The 23,292-nt window shown below is 48.7% G+C and overlaps 1 protein-coding gene across 12 annotated transcripts in view; it reads right to left on the reverse strand.

Moving 5' to 3' along the window:
* Window positions 1–23,292, reverse strand: part of EML1 (EMAP like 1) — an 889,011-nt gene that overhangs the window by 45,922 nt on the left and 819,797 nt on the right. For all 12 annotated transcript variants that reach the window (XM_085626396.1, XM_085626393.1, XM_085626400.1 and 9 more), the window contains 2 exons: window positions 4,532–4,629; window positions 4,360–4,447 (listed from right to left, as the gene is read on the reverse strand). In XM_085626396.1, coding sequence (XP_085482522.1) covers window positions 4,360–4,447; window positions 4,532–4,629 — 186 coding nt within the window. The remainder of the gene's footprint in view (window positions 1–4,359; window positions 4,448–4,531; window positions 4,630–23,292) is intronic.

Here is a 23,292-nt window from a genome sequence, read left to right on the forward strand (position 1 = left end):
ACAACTGACTCAGAAAGGGCAGAGAAAGTAAATTAGTTTTTTGGTTTGGTTTTAATACTAGGGGTGAAGACATGGAGACTGAAGCTTAAGCCATATCTGCATAAACAAAACCTGCCAGAAAAAAATGATAGTTCTGGAAAAGAAAAGAAAGCACTGGAGCTCTCGAACAGAAATTAATTACCTGACATAAAAAGTGCATCTTACGTAATGATTAAGAAAATGCCTCTTTTTGCATGCTTACCCTAAATGTTGTCAACTGATGCGGCTGGTTTTTCGACTCTGAAAGTGCACATAGATTTACCAATCAGGCCTCCGTGTCTGTGCTCTGATCCTTAAAAAATGATGTCCAATTGGCATAAGTCAAGATCCTAATAAGTCCCTAGTATATGGGGCCAGCGTTATTCCGGGCCTCTAGATTAGGTGTCCCTTGAGGGCTGCAGCAAATATTGTGCCACCATGAGTGTGATAAAAAGCAAAGTATGACTCCCAGTCTGACACTGAAGAGCAGTGATTAACTACAACTCAACTTTGCCATTTAAACCAATGTCCAAGCCCAAACCTTCCTTTTTAAAATTTATAGGTGACCCCTGAGGCAGGTCTATTGAGCCCTTAAGGCAGGGTGCATCATATTAAAAAGAAAGGCATGTGTTTATTAACTTTCTATGTCCGGACAGTGAAAACTCCACACTGGCGTTTTTACTGTAGCAAGGCTAGTAGCCCCAATGGCGAATAGGGAGTTACCCAATGACAACTCAGCAGTGCTAACTTCCAAATCGAACCAATGAATGAAGTACCTCCAGGGGTCTACCAAATTGTTGCATTAAACCAGACATGTTGCTTACATAGAATTTAATGCAACTATTTTACAAATGGAAACTTAAGAAAGTTGCAATTTTGTTGGCCAGAGGTTTCGAGTAGCAGTTTTCTGTAACACACAGCTGCAGTCTACGAGAACCTGCTGTCCCCTCCTGGGGAGAGGTGAGTGACTCAGTAGGAGGGACAAAGGACCTGATGAGGGAAGAGGTATGACCTCCTCCTTTTAGGCTGGACAGAGTGGCTGTGAGCCCAAAATACGAGCATCAAAGGGGCAAATGGGAGTCACACTTTGAGCAGGCCGCTATTTTGTTTTAGCAGACAGGCTGGCATCGCAGGCAGAGAAGGAAAAGCTGTCGTCAAACTGTTCTTTTTAGGAAGAGTGCACATCTCTACAGGTAGCCAAATCTCTGGGCTATGGCGCGCCACACACAGAAGGGCAATACCATGTTGGGGTTAGGCAGAATAGTGCATTCTTGGCTAGCTAGATGCCAAACTTTACAGAAAGTCATCATCAGGCTGGAGGAGACCTGGTAGCCAATTGGCTCATCAATTGACTCCTCCCCCTAGGCTCGAAGTGGGCATAAAAGTGGAACCCCTGGCACTCAGACCTCAGATCACATCTGTATTGTAGAGAGGATCGGAGGACGACTACACCTTGGCCCAGCAAAGAGGACTGTGCCTATGGTGCCCTGCTTGCCAATGAGTGCCAGACAGAGAAGGGTACTCCAAGACTCAGTTGAGTGACTCTCGGTTGCAGCCATGGGGCCATAAAAGCTGAAAAGCCTGCACAAGTGTGAACAAAGAGTCAAGAAGCTGGACCACCGCAGTGCAACCATGAGAGACTGAGTCCCAGCCCTCCAAAATTGCCTCAGTCTGCTGGACCCAGGAGAGTCAGAGTGCCATTCTGTCACCCAGCAAGGAAGCAATCACAAACTAGAGGAAACCGCAGGTTCTGCTGCACAGGAGACCAGTGGCAACCGACCTTGTGCTGGACTTCACTTGGACTCCAAAGGAGCTCGACCCCTGAGGCCTAAATGCCCTGCCCCTTCTCTCCCCCCACCCCAAAGCCCAAGGAGACCCCTGCCAATGGCATTCTTGAGCATTGTCGTTAGATCGTTAAGATATATTTATTTGCACAATTAATTAAAATCATTGCAATTCATACAAAAAGTACATAAAAAGCACTGTCAGCATCCTGTATCGGGGCTACTTTATTGACTTCAACGACGGTTCAGCCACAGGATTCAAAACTGGAGTGGAGATTGCTTAAACCAACAGATAACTCTACCCCTGGACCCAAATGGTTCCTGTGATTGGCTTCTTTTCAGAACTGGCACCCAAAAGAATGTCATATAGCTGTTTTCCACTTGCTTTTTGTGGCCGATCCAAAATCGGCTATTGCATTCGAATACAAAGATTTATTATATGTAGTGAAAAGCATCGATCAAACTAACCTGACTGGACCCGATAAGGGTTTGTGTCATTACACTGAGGTTGCACAACCACACCATATAATATTCTAGTTTCCTCAAAAGATATTAATTACCCCTGGGCGAATTTGCCCATCGGTTTGAGCCAACGTCTTGGCCGCCAAACGCATTTCACATAAAAAAAGGCAGATATTTGCGCACAATACAAGAAACAGTCATTCACGTTTACTTCGATTGTGTTCCCGTGCTCCTGTCAGCATTTTTATCATCAATTATATGACGCAGCATAATCTTGGGCATTTCCAGCAACAATCGCAACACTAAATGCTGGAAATTACACAAGACTAGGCAGGCGTAAACAAAGCTCCATCCGTGTTTAGTAGTGCAGCAGGTTTTCAAAATCAGTGATGTTAAAAAGAGAAGGCAGCGTCACTATGCAAATTGCGATCTACTAAGGTGTGCTTTGATACAGAGTACAAGAACAAACACAAATTGTAATGTAACCCTTTCACATTGCAGACAATCATTTGTGAAAAATCAACCATGTCCAACTTTTTCAAATCCTTATTGCAATAAAATAACGGGTTTTCGGAACAGGGCAAAAATGAATCCTAGTTTTTTGGGACAGTTGGAAACCTAAATGTAGCCCTGTGGGATTCCTGAAAATATACAATTTTAAAAACAAAAGCAGAAGAGAAATTTGTGTAGCGATGTTGAGATTTTGTTTTAGTACACGGTCATAGTCCGGTCATAGTCCGCAAGTTATTTAGAGCGCAAGACATTTCCTTTTTTATTTTATTTTTTATTTGCAGACTCCCAGGAATAGGACTCAATGAAGCTAATACAACTATGCAGATTGTACTGTGTACAATCTGCATAGTTCTGAAAGCTTTAGTTTGAGTCATCAGCTCTACTGCAGTCAATCCATGAGCTCCCACTGCTGTGAACTCCTAATGGAACGGCGCAGGGCAAAATGATTAACGATAGTCCTTAAAAACCCCAAATGAGTGGTCACAGAGTGGCCCACTGTCAGCTAAGGCACTAAAAACAAGCATGCTTAGTTGAAAAAGCTGCAAAAAAGTATCCTTTGGATTAACTAAGGTATGGGTGCAAAGATTTTCACCTCTCCAGGCGAAATAAAATCTTACCAACTAATGCACTCGCCCAAGCTCTGGAAACAAATGCAGTCTCAGGCCTTTTCCCAGTAAATAAAAGCCATCTCTTGGTTGTCACTTACTGTTGCTGCCTAGTCTTGCATTAAGTATTGACTGTGGGTAAACATAGGTTTAGGTAAACATGGAGTGCTGCTCAAAAAGAGTGAAGGTGAAATGCTACTGGGAAGTGGTTTCAGTTTTTAGTTTCAATGTTTGATAGTCCCAGCTGTGGAAGGCATAGGCGGCTTGTAGCTAAATAAAAGCCTACTAGCGAATAATGCTGCAACTTGTTTAAGTGCAACCTTGATAATGCTTTGAGGATCTCAATGAAAGGATGCAAACACCAGCAATAATGCTTCTCTCATCCTCATGAATAATAAAAATAATACAAGATCACCATTTCATACAGGGCTTATTTTGAGGTGCCACAAGGCAGGTTTTATGCAATAAGATTTCAAACCGCTGCTGGCTGTTTGTACGTGTCTGGGATTTGTCTAGAGCAAACCTAGCCGAAAAGCAGCATAGCGCTGTGCAGAATTCATAATGATCACACTATTTTAGTTTCTATCTGGCAGCGCATGGCATCAATAGGATGGGAGACTATTCGTTAAATTGGATTCTATTTTTAGGAGCGGATCAGAGAATCCATTCAAGTGACCGAAATTTAGAGAAGGATTTGCTCATCGGATCAGATGGATGGAACTAGAAAAACAATACAGAGCAAACTGGATTTCATCAGTAGTAGATTACCAAGGAATCAACGTTTTAAACATATGAATATATGTTAAACAATAAAATACAATATATTGCAATTAAATAACTGGCACACTGCGTATACCAAAGATACAAAAGCCCAAAGCTCTGAATATCTGGAACTATCAAAGTTGAGTGTTACTTTGCTAATCAGCTTTGTAAGACCTCTAGAACAAAAGAAAGGGCACAAAAACAAATGTACTTACAGTATAGGATTTCATAATCTCCTGAATTAGACATCAGGTATTGGGAATTAACAGACCAGTCTAGGTGAGTGATGAAGCTGGAGTGGCCCTAGAGAGAAGCACAGTTTAATATGGATTTTTCTGTAGCACTATGGATGGCTATTAACCACCTGATCTGTATAAATCAACTTACCGAGCATTTTCCAATTCTACTGTATTTTCTTCCATTTTCACTGACCCCATAAATGTAGATGTAGTTGTCATGGGAACCAATGGCCAAGTAATTCCCATCTATTGAGAAAAGCGAAAACAATTGTTAATGTACAAAATAGACTTATGAGACGGTCACAACTATTAATTATTCATGATATATTACGTTTAGAAGTAAAGATTCAACATCTTTATTTTGAAAGACAGCTACGTGAAAATACACAATAGAAGCCAAGACCTCTCCGGTACAGTCATTCTAGAGAATAATTTTTATGGTTTAAATACAGGGTTTAATTTTGTGTTTTAAATTAAATAACTTGGATACCCAGTGACATTGCACGGTCTGGTTCTATATAAAAAAAGTTATTAAAATTGTTATGCACTTAACTGGTTTACTATCCACAACAGTTCCAGAGACAGCCTCACAAGTTGCTGCTTTAAGGTGACCAGTTACTAATTACACCTTCATTTCAGTTTTCCTATTTATATGGAAATAGAATGCTTATTGTCGTGTGTAAAGATGCACCATTTCTCTAGAGTCTGACCCTAAAAAGTCTGTGCATGGTAAAAAGTTAGTGCATAATACAATGTGCTGAAAAATGTAAATTTTAAGTCTGCCTAAAGTCCCTAATTGTGTCGTCATGGACGTAGGGTGCTTGTGGATCGCTAATCTCATATGAGAGTCATGTTGGACGCTCAGAGAATGAAGCTGATATGGTCACTCTTAAACACAAACAGACCGCTCCACTTTTCCACACATTCAGTGGCATTCATGTGTTGGATATTAGATGCAACAAAAGCAAATATCTATTTCCTGCGCTTTCACTTTAATGACGGCCACGTCCCTCTTTAGACGTGGATCGTATAAAGAAAGGTGTGCGCCAGCCATTAAAGTGAAAGCTTGGTATGGGGTGCTTAAAAAAAAAAAATCATTTGTCAAGTTGGCCCTATTGGTAATGCAAAAGCGAGTGCTGTGCTGAAACCGAAGCGTGGCGCCCAGAGGCAAAGGAGGCACCCTTGCAGGAAAGCACTTTGTGCCTGCAATAGGGGAAAATGAATATGCTACTTACCAGTATGCATCTGTTCTTGGCATGTAGGGCTGCTGACATTCATATCTGTGCATAGATCGCCGCCTAGTGTTGGGTCCGGATGTTTGCACGTTGTTGTCCTGAAAGAGTCTTCGAAGTATCCTTGGATAGGTGACTCCTCCCCTGGACTACAGTGCGCATGGGCATCCTCTCCATCCTCAGATTGTTTTTCGCCATTGTGGCAGTGATGGAGTAGATACAGAAAGTGATGACCATGCTTGCAGTAATTCTGAGAGCTGCAGCTGCGACAGGCGCCGGGGAGGAGGGAGGGCGATATGAATGTCAGCAGCCCTACATGCCAAGAACAGATGCATACTGGTAAGTAGCATATTCAGTTCGAGGCATGTGGGCTGCTGAATTCATATCTGTGCATAGAATACATAGCAGTGCCCTCTATTAGCGGCGGCTACCCGTGCCAGCTGCAGCGGTCTGAAAAAGTGTCTTGAGAACAGCCTGTCCTACAGCTGCCTGCACATCTACACAATAGTGTTTTGTAAATGTGTGTGTAGTGGACCATGTGGCTGCTCTGCATATATCATGCAGGGGAATATTTCCTAGGAAGGCCATGGAAGCCCCCAACTTACGTGTTGAGTGGGCTCGTGGTGGAATAGTTAATGTGCGTTTTGCCTTTTGATAACAGATTTGAATACACTTAACTATCCATCTGGCTATCCCTGCTTTGGAGATGGCGTTACCTTTGTGGTGTGGGGCAAAGGCAACGAACAGTTGTTTTGTCTTCCTGAATGGTTTAGTCCTGTCGATGTAGTACATGAGGGCCCTCCGTACATCTAGTGTATGTAGTGCCCTTTCTGCAACAGTTTGTGGGTTTTGGAAGAAAACGGGCAGTTCAATAGTATGATTCATGTGGAACTGCGATATTACCTTGGGCATGAATTTGGGGTTGGTACGTAGTACGACCCTGTTGGCGTGAACCTGAATAAATGGCTCTTGAACGGTTAGTGCCTGGAGTTCACTAACTCTTCTTAGGGAAGTGATCGCTACTAGGAAGGCCACTTTCCAGGTAAGGAATTGAATCTCGCATGAGTGTAGAGGTTCAAAGGGTGGACCCATCAGGCGTGTGAGGACCAAGTTGAGGTTCCACATTGGAGCCGGTGGGTGACTAGGTGGAATGACTCGTTTGAGCCCTTCCAAGAATGCTTTGATGGCAGGCACTCTGAATAGAGAGAGGTGCTGCCGGGTTTGCAGATAGGCTGATATTGCGGTCAAATGGACACGTATAGAGGTGTACGCCAGATTGCATCGGTATAGGTGTAAGAGGTAACAGATGATGTTGTGGATGGATGCGTCCAGCGGGTTGATGTCATTATTACCGCAATAAATGACGAACCTTTTCGATTTGGCCGCATAGCAAGCCCTGGTAGTGGGTCTCCTGGCCTCCTTGATGATGTCCATACAGTCAGGTGGCAGGTTGAGATAGCCAAACTCTAGGACTTCAGGAGCCAGATCGCCAGGTTCAGCTGTTGCGGATCTGGGTGCTGAACCTCTCCATGGTTCTGCGTCAAATGCGCGGGTTTGATCCGCAGCCTTTGATGCGGCACCACGGAAAGTTCGAGGAAGGTGGTGTACCACGGCTGGCGTGCCCACGTGGGAGCAACTAGGACGAGTGTCAGGGAGTGTTGTCGTAGTTTGCGAGCCACCAGCGGTATCAACGGCGCTGGGGGAAAAGCGTACGCAAATCTGCCGGACCAGTTCATCCATATCGCATTGCCCTGCGACTGCGGATGTGGGAATCTGGCGGCGAAGCTTTGGCATTTTGCGTTTTCGCTTGTCGCGAATAGGTCTATCTCTGGATGACCCCACTGCTGGAAGTACGGTTGGAGTACTGATGGGTGTAGCTCCCACTCGTGCATCTGGTGGCTGTGTCTGCTGAGCAGATCCGCCATCTGGTTGTCCTTGCCAGGGAGGTGTTCCGCCATGAGGAATATGTTCCTTTGAATGGCCCACTTCCACATGCTCTGAGCCAGATGAGACAACTGTGGAGAGTGTGTTCCTCCCTGCTTCTGTATGTAGTACATGGCAGTCATGTTGTCCGTCCGGATCAATACGACTTTGTTGCACAGATGTACTTTGAATGCCTTCATGGCCAGGAAGATTGCCATCAGTTCCAGAAGGTTGATGTGCATCTTCTTCTGTTGTGTCGTCCATAGTCCCTGCACTGTGTAGTGGAGTACATGAGCTCCCCATCCCTGGAGAGACGCGTCCGCTGTCAGTACTATTTGTGGAACAGGCTCTTGGAACGGTCGGCCCTTGCAAAGGTTTTGTGGATTCCACCAATGCAGAGAGTTGTATGCCCGACCGCTCACCAACACTAGGTCTTTCAACTGTCCTTGAGCCTGATTCCACTGACGTGCTAGGCACTCCTGAAGTGGGCGCATATGTAACCTCGCGTGCGGGACTATGAAGATGCAGGAGGCCATCATGCCTATCAACTGCATAAACACTCGCGCTGGAAGCGAGTGATTGGGTTTGAACTTGGAGATCAGCAGTTGTATGCTGTTGATCCTCACTAAATTTGGCTGAGCTGTGGCCGCCAGAGTGTCTATAGTCGCACCTAGGTACTGTTGTACGTGTGCGGGCTGGAGATGGGACTTTGGGTAATTTAGTGAGAATCCCAGACTGTGAAGAAGGTGAATGGTGCGGGACATGTGGCTTGCACATTGCTGGGCTGACTTCGCTTGAACGAGCCAGTCGTCTAGGTAGGGGTAGACGTGTATATGCTGCCTCCGTAAATGTGCTGCCACAGTAGCTAGGCACTTCGTGAAAACCCTGGGCGCTGTTGTCACGCCGAAGGGAAGGACTTTGAACTGATAGTGCTGCCCCTGAACAGTGAACCTGAGGTATTTTTTGTGTGAGGGGTGGATGGGTATGTGAAAGTACGCATCCTTGAGGTCCAGTGAGGCTAGGAAGTCTCCCTGCTTGAGAAGCGGAAGGACTTGCTGTAGGGTGAGCATGTGAAAGTGCTCTGAAAGAATGTACTGGTTCAGGGGTCTCAGGTCTAATATAGGCCTGAGCGACCCGTCCTTCTTTGGAATTAAAAAGTAGAGGGAGTAAACCCCCGTACCCTGCTCGTGGATGGGTACGACCTCTATAGCGCCTTTTAGAAGCATACTTTGCACCTCTTGCTGTAAGAGCGTTAAGTGCTCTGAGGACATAGGACGGTTTCTTGGTGGTATTGTGGGTGGAGTGGAGGTTAACTCCAGACAGTAACCGTATTTTACAATATCTTTGACCCACCTGTCCGTGGTGATGGAGTTCCACGTGGACAGGAACCTTTGTAGTCTTCCCCCGACAGGTGTTATGTGGTCGGGAGGAAGGGAGAGGGCGTCACTGCTTGTTCTTGGGGGAGGACCGGGTGTTGCCGTAGCCACGTCCTCTGCCCTTTGTACTGGAGCCACGATATCCACCTCGGGTGTTTTTATCGTAGGTGGTCTGTGTATTGCCTTTGTTATACGTTTGTTGTGACCCCTGTCCTCTACCTGCCCCCTTGTTTCCGGGGCGACGAAAGGAGCCGCTCCGAAAGGACTGAGTTTGGAGGGCGCCCATGGACTTTGCAGTGTCCGTGTCCTTTTTTATCTTTGAGGGTGGTGTCAACCTCTGGGCCGAATAAATAGTCGGGGTTGACGGGCTGGTTCAGTATGTTGTTTTGTACCTCAGGCTTGAATCCTGAGATTCGTAGCCAGGCATGTCGTCGCAGCATGACGCTTGTGTTTATGGCCCTGGCAGCCGTGTCTGCAGCATCTAGGGCACATTTGATGGAAGCATTTGTGAGTAGCTGTCCCTCTCTGATAAGAATTTCTGCACCTTCTTTGAACTGGTCAGGGAGATGTTGGAGTAGTTGCTCCAATGTGTCATAGTGCGCTCTATCGTAGCGAGCGAGGAGCGCTTGAGTGTTGGCTATGCGCCATATGTTGGCAGCCTGGGCGGCAACTCGCTTGCCGGAGGTCTCTAGCACCTTGGACTCTTTGTCCGGGGGAGGAGTGTCACCTGTCGTTTGCGAGTGTGCCCTCTTGCGAGCATTTGCTACGACGATGGAGTCGAGTGGTAACTGTCCTTTGATGTAAGTAGGATCCCCAGGTGCTGATCTGTATTTTTTATCAATCCTGGGGTTTATCACTCGTGCCCTGGTGGGTTCCTTGAAAATGTCCTTAGCTGGTTTGAGGACCCCCTTCAGCATTGGCAGAGTTTTTACATGTCTTTCTGAGGATGCAAAAGTGTCCATTAGAAAGTCATCCTCGATGGTATCTGAGTGAAGCTGTACCCCATGGTTATTTGCAGCACGTTCAATAAGAGCGTTGAACGCCGCAGTATCCTCCGTGGGAGATGTTTTTGCCCCATAGAGTTGTGGGTCCTGTGTATCGAGAGGTGCACTGGGGTCTGCAGGGTCGCCCCAAGTTTGATCAGGGTCCTGCTGGTCATCAGGGTCTGTGTCTACATGGTAGGGTGCTTGGTCATCCATGTAGTCCTCCAATGCATCCGTGTCGGAGCGTGTGGGGGAGAACCGGTGTGGATCCTGGTAGGAGGAATGGAACGGTTCGTAAAGGAGAGGTTCTGATTCCACAGGCAGCTTCCTTTTTAGTGGGATCCTGAAAGGGTCCAATGGCGGTTCCGAAGTTATTCTTCGGTCGTGGAGAATCATCCTGCCAGTGCCGGCGTCGATGACACGTGACGGAGACGTCTCGTCCGGTGGAACCGGAGTCTGGGTAACCCGTGTCCTGAGTTGGAACATCTTCGGGATTGTTGACGGAGGCAAGCCGAAGGTAATGTTGGCTGGCCCCGTAGAGGTTGCTGGAGCTCCGATCGGGCCGGAACCCGACGGGTCTTTGAGGGCCGCCGTGGTTTTGTTGCTTTGCGTCGCAGCAGGCCGCACTTGGGGCGTCTTTGAGGCTTTGGCACCGGGCAGGTTCGTAGAGCCGGGCGTGGATTTTTTCGGTGCCGGCGGGTCCTCGAGTCGAGGTGTGGAGATCACCGTCGACGTCCTCGATACGTGAGGCTTCGGCGTCGTCGAGGGAGCGACGCGAGGCGAAGCAGGCGGTAGTGCCCTCGGTGTCGTTGGCGTCGGTAGCCGAGTAGGTTTCTCGGTGCCGATGGCCTTTTTCCGTTTGTCGACTCCGATGTCACCCGACTCCAGTTCGGCACCGAAGTCCCTCTTGGTGCGGTCGGTGCCGACGCGTTGCGCTGGCGTCGAAGGCGTGGAAGGCCTCGATCCGACCAGCGCCACTTTCAGTTTCGGATGAACCGGAGCAGCTTTCGGTTTCGGTTTTGTGGTAGGGAAACCAGCTGGCCTATGCAGCAATGGCTGCCGCTGAACGTCCGAGGCCGGGCCCGAGGGCGGGGCCGAAGAACTACGGGATGGGTCTCGGGTAAGGCCCGAAGGCGATCCCTCGACCGGAGCCAAAGGCTGTGGCGCTGGTGTTTCTTCGGTTTGAACAGGTAGGCCTTGTTCATCATTGGAGCTACTCTCTTCGGCCCCTAAGGCCTCCTCGTCGTCTCCTACCTCGGTGTCGTCTTCACCTCTGTGGAAGAGTGACTCGTCGCCCTCGTCCGATCCGGGGTCGTGTTCGGAAACGGGACTGGAGGGTATGACTTCTAATTCTTCGACGTCGGCTTCGTCGAAGATGTCTGTTGGGGCCGGTGCCGCGTGCCGCGCCTCGAGTCTCGCCGCTCTTCGGTTCCTTAGAGTCTTCTTGGAACGGAACCGGGCACAGGCCATGCATGTCGATTCGTCGTGGTCCGGCGAAAGACATTTGTTGCACACCGGATGGACGTCGATGTGTGGGTACTTCGCATTGCATACCGGACACCTTTTGAATGGCGTCCTGGATTCCATCGTCGAAGTAGTCGATGGACTGGTAAATGCGAAAGAAGTCGGTGCTGAAAGTTAGTAAACTAACAAAATTCTATCGAAACCCGATCGATAAACAGTACCGACGCGAACTAAAGGCCTTTTGGCCTCGACCAAATATTTTCCTAACTTGAGCTAAGATAGCACATCCGAACCCAATGGCGGAAAAAAACAATCTGAGGATGGAGAGGATGCCCATGCGCACTGTAGTCCAGGGGAGGAGTCACCTATCCAAGGATACTTCGAAGACTCTTCCAGGACAACAACGTGCAAACATCCGGACCCAACACTAGGCGGCGATCTATGCACAGATATGAATTCAGCAGCCCACATGCCTCGAACTCATCAAATGAAATAGTGCTCACAGACTGTAGATAAAACAGACTAACAACTGAAATAAAATGTCCAGTCCTTATGGGAGGTTACAAATGCAGGCAAAGCAGTACTAAGGAAAACCTACTAAGCCTATTCATAAATCAAAAGCAACCATTTAGAAACAACACTAACAGGAGCCAATTGAAAAGATGAGGAGTTCCAAGTCCATACCGGAATACATCATGCCTCGCAGAGCAGCGCTGGCGCTGCCCAGGGTCGACCTAAAAATGCACAAATATATACATACATAGAAAAGCTCTGGGTTAGCCCACTTCTTCCATTGGTGGGTTGAACTGCCAGTCACATTTTGCACTCTCCCACCACAGACATGAAAGGGGTTAATTTATTTAATGTAACTAAAGCATTGTGTGGTAGCGTACTGTCATTTACAGAAAGCAAATTTTCCATTGCAATTACCACTAAATTTGCACAGACACAGTTTCAATGAGGAAACTATATAGCACAGAAATGGCTGGCAATCAAGTTTCAGTGAATATTCATTAATTGTGCATCAACAAATGTCTTGGTTTGCTTTGATCATAAAAAAAATCTTTTTTTACATCACACACATCACAATTACATGTAGAATTTACTTAAATTATACATAAAATACATGTAAAATTTACATACAAGTAAAACGGTTGATTTCCTAACTGCTTAATTAATGTGCACAGTTCATTTACATTCTGTTGTGTGTTACAACAACCTACACCCCTTTTTTCCACACTCCCTGTACTGCAGCAAGGTTGTTACATGATTCACTTTATATTTCTTTTTCTGACTGTAAAGTGAGAGGAGTTTTTAAACACCAATCCCTGTGTTAAAAAATAACCAGCGATTTGTCAGAATACATGGCTTGACATTTGACCTCTATCTTCGAAGTGCAGCAAATGTGACAACATTAATACAGAATTTAGAGGTGTCTCTATATATTGCTTGGACTTTGTTGAACTACCAAACATCCGCTTGTGACCCACAGTTTAGAAAACGCTGCCATAGGGAAATAGGCCGATCCACCGGAACCAATGGCTCTTGCACCATGAGGAATAGCGTTTTTCCTGATCCGCATGTGCTTGGAATCAGTCTAGGCACCTCACCCAAAGTTTGTTGTCCACAAACGCAAGGTCCTACGGATTAGTGGGAACTACACTTTACCTTGTTATGTCCTGTTGGACTTATCGACTGCTTAATGTTTACATCCTATGCTTGACGAAAGAAAAGTAAAATGTGTGTGCTACTAGATTAATTTATATAAATGAACAAGTTACCTTGGGTAACACCTTACCTGGTACAGACTAGCTAGCCGCAGAACACTTACCCAAGAATTATTTCCAGACTTCAGACTGGATCCAAAGGTTTTTCGTGAGCAGTACCCCTGTGCGCAGGTAGGTGGCTCCATGTGGTGCTACCATCCGCACCAGAATTGACGTGCGCGGTGCCCAATTAGTGCCACTCCATCGTGTGGATGTCAGTTTCTTTTCATGACTTTCCACACCAGGAGCGCAAAGCTACGAAGAACACTGACCACTGGTGTGTAAAACTAGGGCCCTGAAAGGAGGAAAGCCCAGTCCCTAGAAATCCAGTCACAGACCATGGAGGATGGGTGGGTTTGTAAGGAATCTGCAGCTAAATTGAATATGCTACTTACCAGTATGCATCTGTTCTTGGCATGTAGGGCTGCTGACATTCATATCTGTGCATAGATCGCCGCCTAGTGTTGGGTCCGGATGTTTGCACGTTGTTGTCCTGGAAGAGTCTTCGAAGTATCCCGAGATAGGTGACTCCTCCCCTGGACCACAGTGCGCATGGGCATCCTCTCCATCGTTAGATTGTTTTTCGCCATTGTGGCAGTGATGGAGTAGATACAGAAAGTGATGACCATGCTATACAGTAATTCTGAGAGCTGCAGCTGCTACAGGCGCCGGGGAGGAGGGTGGGCGATATGAATGTCAGCAGCCCTACATGCCAAAAACAGATGCATACTGGTAAGTAGCATATTCAGTTCGAGGCATGTGGGCTGCTGAATTCATATCTGTGCATAGAATACATAGCAGTACCTCCTATTAGCGGCGGCTACCAGTGCCAGCTGCAGCAGTCTGAAAAAGAGTTTTGAGAACAGCCTGTCCTACAGCTGCCTGCTGTTTTGAGTGTACATCTACACAGTAGTGTTTGGTAAATGTATGAATAGTGGACCATGTGGCTGCTCTACATATTTCCTGTAAAGGAATGTTTCCCAGGAAAGCCATGGACGCCCCTAACTTACGTGTTGAGTGGGCTCGTGGGGGAATCGTTAATGTGCTTTTAGCCTTTTGATAGCAAATTTGAATACATTTAACGATCCATCTGGCTATACCTGCTTTGGAAATGGCGTTGCCCTTGTGTTGTGGAGAAAAGGCAACGAAAAGTTGTTTTGTCTTCCTAAAGTCTTTAGTTCTGTCTATATAGTACATGAGGGCCCTTTTTACATCTAGTGTATGGAGCATTCTCTCAGCGACATTTTGTGGATTCTGAAAGAAAACAGGCAGTTCAATAGTTTGATTCATGTGGAACTGTGATATTACTTTAGGCATGAATTTGGGGTTGGTACGTAGTACGACCCTGTTTGCGTGAACCTGTATGAATGGCTCTTGAATGGTTAGTGCCTGGAGTTCACTAACTCTTCTTAAGGAAGTGATTGCTACTAGGAAAGCTACTTTCCAGGTGAGGAATTGAATCTCACATGAGTGGAGAGGTTCGAAGGGTGGACCCATCAGTCTGGTGAGGACCAAGTTGAGGTTCCACACCGGTGCTGGTGGGTGTCTTGGGGGAATTACTCGTTTAAGTCCCTCCAAGAAAGCTTTGATGGCAGGCACTCTGAATAAAGAGAGGTGCTGCCTGTTCTGGAGATAGGCTGCTATTGCGGTCAAATGGATACGTATTGAGGTGTATGCCAGATTGCATCGGTATAGGTGTAAGAGGTAACAGATTATGTTTTGAATGGATGCGTCTAGCGGGTTAATGTCATTGTGGGTGCAGTAAATGACAAACCTCTTCCATTTAGCTGCATAGCAAGCTCTGGTAGTGGGTCTCCTGGCCTCCTTGATGATCTCCATACAGTCAGGTGGCAGGTTTAGGTAGCCAAACTCTAAGACTTCAGGAGCCAGATTGCCAGGTTCAGCTGTTGCGGATCTGGGTGCTGAATTTCGCCATGGCTCTGCGTTAAGAGTGCAGGTTTTATCCGCAGCCTTTGATGCGGCACCACGGAAAGTTCCAGAAAGGTGGTGTACCATGGCTGGCGCGCCCACGTTGGAGCAACTAGGATGAGTGTCAGTGAGTGCTGTCGCAGTTTGCGTGCCACCAGCGGTATTAATGGCGCTGGGGGAAAAGCGTACGCAAATCTGCCGGACCAGTTCATCCATATCGCATTGCCCTGCGATTGTGGATGTGGGAACCTGGCGGCAAAGCTTTGGCATTTTACGTTTTCGTTTGTGGCGAATAGGTCTATCTATGGATGACCCCACTGCTGGAAGTACGGTTGGAGTACTGATGGGTGTAGCTCCCACTCGTGCATCTGGTGGCTGTGTCTGCTGAGCAGATCCGTCATCTGGTTGTCCTTGCCGGGGAGGTGTTCCGCCATGAGGAATATGTTCCTCTGAATGGCCCACTTCCACATGCTCTGAGCCAGGTGAGACAACTGTGGAGTGTGTGTTCCTCCCTGCTTTTGTATGTAGTACATGGCAGTCATGTTGTCCGTCCGGATCAACAGGACTTTTTGCACAAGTGTACTTTGAATGCCTTCATGGCGAGGAAGATTGCCATCAGTTCCAGAACGTTGATGTGCATCTTCTTTTGTTGTGTTGTCCATAGTCCCTGCACTGTGTAACTGAGTACATGAGCTCCCCATCCCTGGAGAGAGGCGTCCGCTGTCAGTATTATTTGTGGAATAGGCTCTTGGAATGGTCGGCCCTTGCAAAGGTTTTGTGGATTCCACCAATGCAGAGAGTTGTATGCCCGACCGCTCACCAACACTAGGTCTTTTAATTGCCCGTGAGCCTGATTCCATTGACGTGCTAAGCACTCCTGAAGCGGGCGCATATGTAGTCTCGCGTGCAGGACTATGAAAATGCAGGAGGCCATCATGCCTATCAACTGCATGAACACTCGCGCAGGAAGGGAGTGTTGAGGTTTGAACTTTGAGATCAGCAGTTGCATGCTGTTGATCCTCACTAAATTTGGCTGAGCTGTGGCTGCCAGAGTGTCTATGGTCGCGCCCAGGTACTGTTGTACGTGTGCGGGTTGTAGATGTGATTTTGGGTAATTTAGTGAGAATCCCAGACTGTGAAGAAGGTGAATGGCGAGGGACATGTGGCTGGCACATTGCTGGGCTGACTTTGCCTGAACAAGCCAGTCGTCCAGGTAAGGGTAGACGTGAATGTGTCGTCGCCGTAGATGTGCAGCCACTGTAGCTAGGCACTTGGTAAAAACCCTGGGTGCTGTTGTCACGCCGAAGGGGAGGACTTTGAATTGATAGTGCTGTCCCTGAATAGTGAACCTGAGATATTTCCTGTGTGACGGGTGTATGGGTATGTGGAAGTACGCATCTTTGAGGTCTAGTGTGGCTAGGAAGTCTCCCTGGCTGAGCAGCGGGAGAACCTGCTGTAGGGTGAGCATATGAAAATGCTCTGACAGAATGTAGTGGTTGAGGGGTCTCAGGTCTAGTATAGGTCTGAGCGACCCGTCCTTTTTTGGGATTAGGAAGTACAGAGAGTACACCCCTGTCCCCTGCTGGTTGACGGGCACGACCTCTATTGCACCTTTTTGCAGCATACTTAGCACTTCCTGCTGCAATAATGCTAAGTGCTCTGCGGACATAGGACGGTGCTTTGGCGGTATTGTGGGTGGAGTGGAGGTTAATTCGAGACAGTAACCGTGCTGGATAATATCCCTGACCCACCTGTCCGTGGTGATGGCTTTCCACGTGGACAGGAACCGCTGGAGTCTCCCCCCGACAGGTGTTATGTGGTCGGGGGGAAGGGAGAGGGCGTCACTGTTTGTTCTTGGGTGAGGACCTGGTGTTGCCGTAACCGCGTCCTCTGCCCTTGGTGCTGGAGCCACGATATCCACCTCTGTTGGTTTTATCGTAGGTACTCGGTGTGCCCCCTTTAGTGTATTGCTGCTGTGACCCCTGTCCTCTAGCTGCTCCCCTATTCCCGGGGCGACGAAAGGAGCCACTACGAAATGTCTGCGTTTGCAGAGCCCCCATTGACTTCGCAGTGTCAGTGTCCTTTATTTTTTCTAAGGTGGTGTCAACTTCTGGGCCGAATAAGTAGTCGGGGTTGACTGGCTGATTTAGGATGTTGTTTTGAATCTCTGGTTTGAATCCGGAGATTCTTAACCAAGCGTGTCACCGTAACATGACGCTGGTGTTTATCGCCCTTGCAGCTGTGTCGGCAGCATCTAGTGCGCACTTAATGGATGCGTTGGTAAGAAGTTGTCCCTCTGATGAGGAGCTCCGCTGCCTCTTTGTATTCGTCTGGCAGATGCTGGAGTAGTGACTCTAGCGTGTCGTAGTGTGAACGATCATAGCGAGCCAGGAGGGCCTGTGTATTGGCAATGCGCCAGATGTTTGCTGCTTGACCTGCAATTCTCTTGCCTGAGGTCTCCAGCACTTTGGACTCCTTGTCTGGGGGAGGAGCATCACCTGTTTGCGAGTGGGCTCGTTTGCGAGCGTTAGCAACCACCATGGAGTCCAGAGGTAACTGACCTCTAATGTACATAGGGTCCCCGGGCGCAGGTTTGTATTTTTTTTTCAATCCTGGGGTTTAGCACCCGTGCCCTGGTTGTTTCCTTGAAAATGTCCTTTGCAGGCTTGAGAACACCTTTCAACATGGGCAAAGTTTTGACAGTTCTCTCCGAGGAGGCGAAAGTGTCCACCAAGAAGTCTTCCTCAACTGTGTCAGAGTGGAGTTGTACTCCATGATTGGCTGCAGCACGTTCTATGAGGGCATTGAAGGCAGCAGTGTCCTCTGTGGGAGATGTTTTTGCGCCGTAAAGCTGCGTGTCCTGGGTATCTGTCGCGGCACCCTGGTCTGCAGGGTCATCCCAAACTTGATCTGGGTCCTGCTGCTCTTCAGGATCGATATCCCTAGGGTAGGTGGTATCATCACCTATGTAATCCTCCATTGCGTCCATGTCGGAGGGCGTAAGAGAAAAGGACTGGGGATCCGGATAGGACGTGTGCAAGCGTTCGTATAGAACCGGTTCCGACTCTGCTGGCAGTTTCTGCTTCAGAGGGATTCTGTAGGAGTCCAAGGCCTGCTCTGGCGTGACCTTCCGTTTTCGGAGCAGGAGTCTGCCAGTGTCGGCGTCGATGAATTGTGACTGTGAAGGCTCAGTAGGAGAGTGTCCAGTAGATGGGGACCTTGTCTGGCGGACACGTGTTCGGATCTCGAACATCTTCGGCGCCGTGGATGGCGGCAAACCAAAAGTGATGTTGGTTGGTGCCGAGGGTGCCTTTGGAGCCTTGTTCGGGTCGGGGCCCGACGTGGACCGGAGGGCTGCCCGTTCCCTGATGCGTTGCAATGACGCCGCGACTTGCCGCACCGAGAAGGCCGAAGGTTCTTTGGTGCAGAGTGGATCCGTAGAGGTAGGCGTCGACTGCTTCGGAGCCACAGGGTCATCGATCCGAGGAGAGGTATTAGCGGTCGTCGGAGCCGATGACTTGACGCGTGTCGCTGCCTTCGAAGTGGACTCAGATGGAGCGGCCATTTTGACTTTGGTGGTCGGGCCGACTGCTTCGGTGCCAGGGGCCGAGGCGCTTTTATGGGACCGATGGCCTTCCTTTTCGGGTCGGTACCGATATCTGCTGCAGCGAGTTCGGCGCCGAAATCCCTCTTAGTGCGTTCGGAGCCGATGGTCTGTGCTGGCGTCGAAGGAGTGGAGGTCTTCGAGGGCTTCGAGCCGACCACTGCCAGTTTCACTTTCGGTTTCGGTGGAACTGGTGCGACGATTGGTTTCGGTTTCATTGAAGGGAAACCAGTCTTTTTCGGTAATAATGGCTCGTGCTGGATGTTCGAGGCCGGGCCTGAAGGTGGGGCCGAAGAACTTTGGGATTGATCCCGGGTAAGGCCCGGAGGCGATCCCTTGACCGGAGAATGACGCACTTTGATAGCCTCCGTTTGGACGGGTAGGCCTGGCTCTTCACCAGAGCCATCTTCTTCGGCCCCAAAGGCCTCATCGTAGTCTCCTACCTCATCGACGGCTTCTTCCCTGTGAAAAAGCGCTTCATCGGCGTCTTCCGATCGGGAATCGTGTTCGGAAGCGGGGCTGGAGTTTACTTCTTCCACGCTTTCAACATCTTCGTCCTCGGTGCTGAAGATGTTGGCCGGGGCCGGTGCCGATTGCTGCGCTTCTAATCTTGCTACCCGTCGATTCCGGAGAGTCTTCTTGGATCGGAATCGGGCACAGGCCATACATTTCGATTCGTCGTGATCCGGCGAGAGACATTTGTTGCATACCGGGTGGACGTCGATGTGTGGGTATTTGGCGTGGCATACAGGACACCGTTTGAATGGGGTCCTCGATTCCATCGTCGATGTAAGGTCGATGTTCGGATTAAACGGATCCGAAAAACTGGAAGAAGTTTCTAAACTAAGCAAGAAAGCAGTCGATACCGAGCGGGAACATTACCGACGAAAACTAAAGGCCTTTTGGCCTTAAACTAAATTTTCCTAACTTGAGCTAAGATAAGCACATCCGAACCCAATGGCGGAAAAAAACAATCTAAAGATGGAGAGGATGCCCATGCGCACTGTGGTCCAGGGGAGGAGTCACCTATCTCGGGATACTTCGAAGACTCTTCCAGGACAACAACGTGCAAACATCCGGACCCAACACTAGGCGGCGATCTATGCACAGATATGAATTCAGCAGCCCACATGCCTCAAACAGAATCTTTACCAGATAAGGCATTACCAAAAGTAAGTAATTTGTTCATTCGATAGATACCGGAGGTGGGTCTGTGACCATTTTACACCAAAAAGTCCTGCAGGACCGAACCGGCAAAAGCTGGTCCCAACAGACCTGACTTTCCAGGCAGTAGTGCTTACATTGGGTGTGCAGAGAGGCCCACATTGCTGCCTGGCAGATGTCCAGGACTGGGACTCCGCATGCCAACACAGTGGTCACAGCCTTTGCGAATGAGCACACTAATCCTCTGGGGGTTGCTTCTTGGAAAATGCATAGCAGATTTTAGTTCAGAGCACAATCCATTCTGCACAGCCTTCCCTTTCTTGGTTCCAACATACCCCACGAAGAAGAGTTGGTCATCCACCCAGAACTCTTGTGCGGTCAAGGTAGAACAACAATGCTCTCCTTAGACCAATATGTTGCTTTTTTCTGTAGAACACTGCGGCACAGCAAAAAAAGGTAGGCAGGGTGATGAATTGGCCTACATTAAAAGGAGTGACCACCTTCGGTAGGAGGGAAGATCTAGTGTGAAGGACCAGCTTAGCCGGGAAGATGTTGAGGTACAGAAGCTTAGATGACAAAACCTGGAGCTCACTGACCCTCTGTTATGGTCACGATCAAGGCATTCTTGATTGTAACAAGCCTGACAGGACTGTTGTGCAGAGGCTCGAAAGGAGCACACATCAGAAAGGGGAGTACTAAATTTAAGTGCACTGTGGCATGATGAAGCATGAAGGCTGGAATGTGTTGAAGACCTTTCAAAAACCTGTTCACAATAGTAGAATTGAACAGGGATGGGTGATCTGGCAGTTGCAGAAATGGCAGAAAGGAGCCAAAAGCAGAGTCCTGCTATGCAAGAGAAAGAATAAACAGAAGGACCTGAGAAGGGGGGGCAGAAGTGTAACCAACCTGTCTTTCTGCACCCCATGCCACAAACTTGCCCCAACAGCAAGCGTATACTGTCATGGAGGAAGGATGCTTGGCTGCCAAAGGGACATTACAGACTTTGGGCGGAAGCTTGCAAGCTATCAAATGTTGCCGCTCAATCTCCACACCTGAAGGCACTGCGCTGACAGGTGTGGCTGCAGAACCTCTTTCCTGCTGCTGCAACAAAAGATCCCCTTGAAGGGGCAGCCTCAGAGTACCGATAGCCCTGCTCAACGGCTTGGGATACCAAACTCCCAAAGTCAAGTCCAGAGCTTCAAGAAGGACTTAGGCCTGGTTGTTCCTGATCTTCTTGAGAACTCTGGGAAAGGGTGGTATGAGCTCCACTTGTGATGAAAAGCATATCTGAGCAACAGCTGCCTTGGAAACCTGTTCAAAGAAACCTCGCACCACCTCTGGATTAAGGCGCTATTCGTCATCTTCTAGGCATCTTCAGCAGAGTTGGTCCACCATGGTGTTCAGAGAGCCGGCCAGGTGTTGCACCACCAGGGATATGCCCGGACATTTCAGCCATGTCCAGAGTCACGGGGCCTCTTGACAAAGGGTTCCCAACCCACCCGCCCTGTTAGTTGCAGTACCATATGGCGGTGGTGCTGTCAGTGAACACCTGCATGAGCCTTCTTTTGGAGGGTTGAAAGGCACTCCGTGCCAGCCAGATGACTGGGATCTCCAATAGGTTGATGTGGAGTCCGGATTCTGCTGGAGACCAGAGGCCTCTGATCTCCACCTCTCCAAGATGGCCGCCCTATACCAGGAGTGACACATCTGTCACTACTGTCAGATCTGATTAGGGAAGAGAGAGGGGTCTGTTGCTGACAACTGCGGTTCGTTAACCACCACTTCATATCTTTTGCCGTTCCCTTCAAGATCTGGACCATATCCGAGAGATTCTTGTGCTGCACCCACTGGAACTTAAGGTCATATGCATATGCCAGTTGCCATGTGTCACTATCAGGATGCAGGAGGCCATGAGGCCCAGCAACCTCAGTCTCGCCGAAAACCCAGGCTGGAGGCGGAAACATCAGAATCAGACTGAATATCCTGGACACGCAGTTCGGGAAGAAAAGCATGAAACAGCACCATGCTCAGACCAGCTCTGATTAAAAGGAGCGTCTGAGAAGGAGTCAGGTGAAACTTTGGCACGTTGATAGCGAAGCACAGCCAGTGACTGATGTCCGCCATAGTCTGGAGGTGGGATACAATTACATGGGACAAGCCTGTCTCAAACAGCCAGCTGTTGAGCAAGGGGAAGATTGGCCCCCTTGATCTCTGCAGATGAGCTGCAACCATCACCATCACCTTGATGACCACCTGAGGGGCGCTGGTAAGGACAATGGGGAGCATGCTGAACGAAAGTGTTCATGACCTCTCGTGAACCGCAGGAAACATCTGTTTGCAGGCAGGATGGGGATGTGGAAGTATGCGTTCTGCAAGACCAATGCTACCATTTAGTCCCCCAGGTCCAAGGCAGATAGGACTTGAGAGCCTGAGCATCTTGCATTTCTCCTTTTTCAGGAAGAAAGTGAGAGGGCACAGGTATCTAATATGACAAATGCCTTCGTTCTTCTTAAGCACCAGTAACACACAAAACTGCAACCTACTTCTGATGCAATCACCATCGCTATGGCTCTCTTGGCCATGAGAGCCACCACTTCCTGGCTGGGCAAGGAGAACCTCTGTCAGCCTGTCGCAAATGGGTGACATGAGTGGAGGGGTGGCCCTTTCAGACAATCTGGAGAACCCAGTGGTCTGATGCTACTGACCTCCTGTGGTACAGTTGATGGCGTATTCTGTCTCCAATGTTTTGCCCATTATGATCGAAAGGGCAAACCAAAGAGGCTTGGAGGCTCCAGCTGCCAGGAAAGTGGTAGACTGGCCTGACCTCTGGTTGCCTGACCCACAGTGTCTGGGTGCCGCCCTGTTGGCCACGCAGGGACTGTGATGCTTGTGTGCCGCTGTGGCAGGGCAGGTAAGGACAGTGCTGGAAACCCCTTCCGTGGCCACAAAAGGAGAAAAGCTGGAGTGGGGTTGATGGGGGCCATGTAAAGGCCCAAGGACCTGGCCGTAGCTCTACTTTCCTTGAAGTACTCCAGTGCTGAGTCCGCCTTGAGCCATCAAAGTGCATGTCCATAAGCAAAGCTCGAACATCCCCTAAAAAACCAGTTGTCCTCAGCCAGGCATGGCGCTGTAAAGCCACCAATGAAAAACACTCTGCCTAGCCAGTCTGTTGTGTCCAGCCCACATCAAATTGTGAACTCGGCTATGCCTCCCTCATCAGCCATAGCTTGGGAGAGTATGGCCTGGACCACCTACGGGACAATGGGCAGTACCTGCACAAACAAATCCCAAAGGGAATGGGAGTAACGGCCTAAAAGGCATGCTGTGTTCACAGACCACAATCCCAGACTGACAGAAGAAAACATTTTCTTGTCCATGGTGTCTAGCCTTATGGATTCCCTAGCCAGTGGGGTCGTAGGGAATGCACCAGGATTTACTTCAGTAGATCTCCGGGGTGAGGTTTTGAAA

The sequence above is a fragment of the Triturus cristatus genome, chromosome 9 (assembly GCF_964204655.1).
Source record: "Triturus cristatus chromosome 9, aTriCri1.1, whole genome shotgun sequence".
Lineage (NCBI taxonomy): Eukaryota > Metazoa > Chordata > Amphibia > Caudata > Salamandridae > Triturus > Triturus cristatus.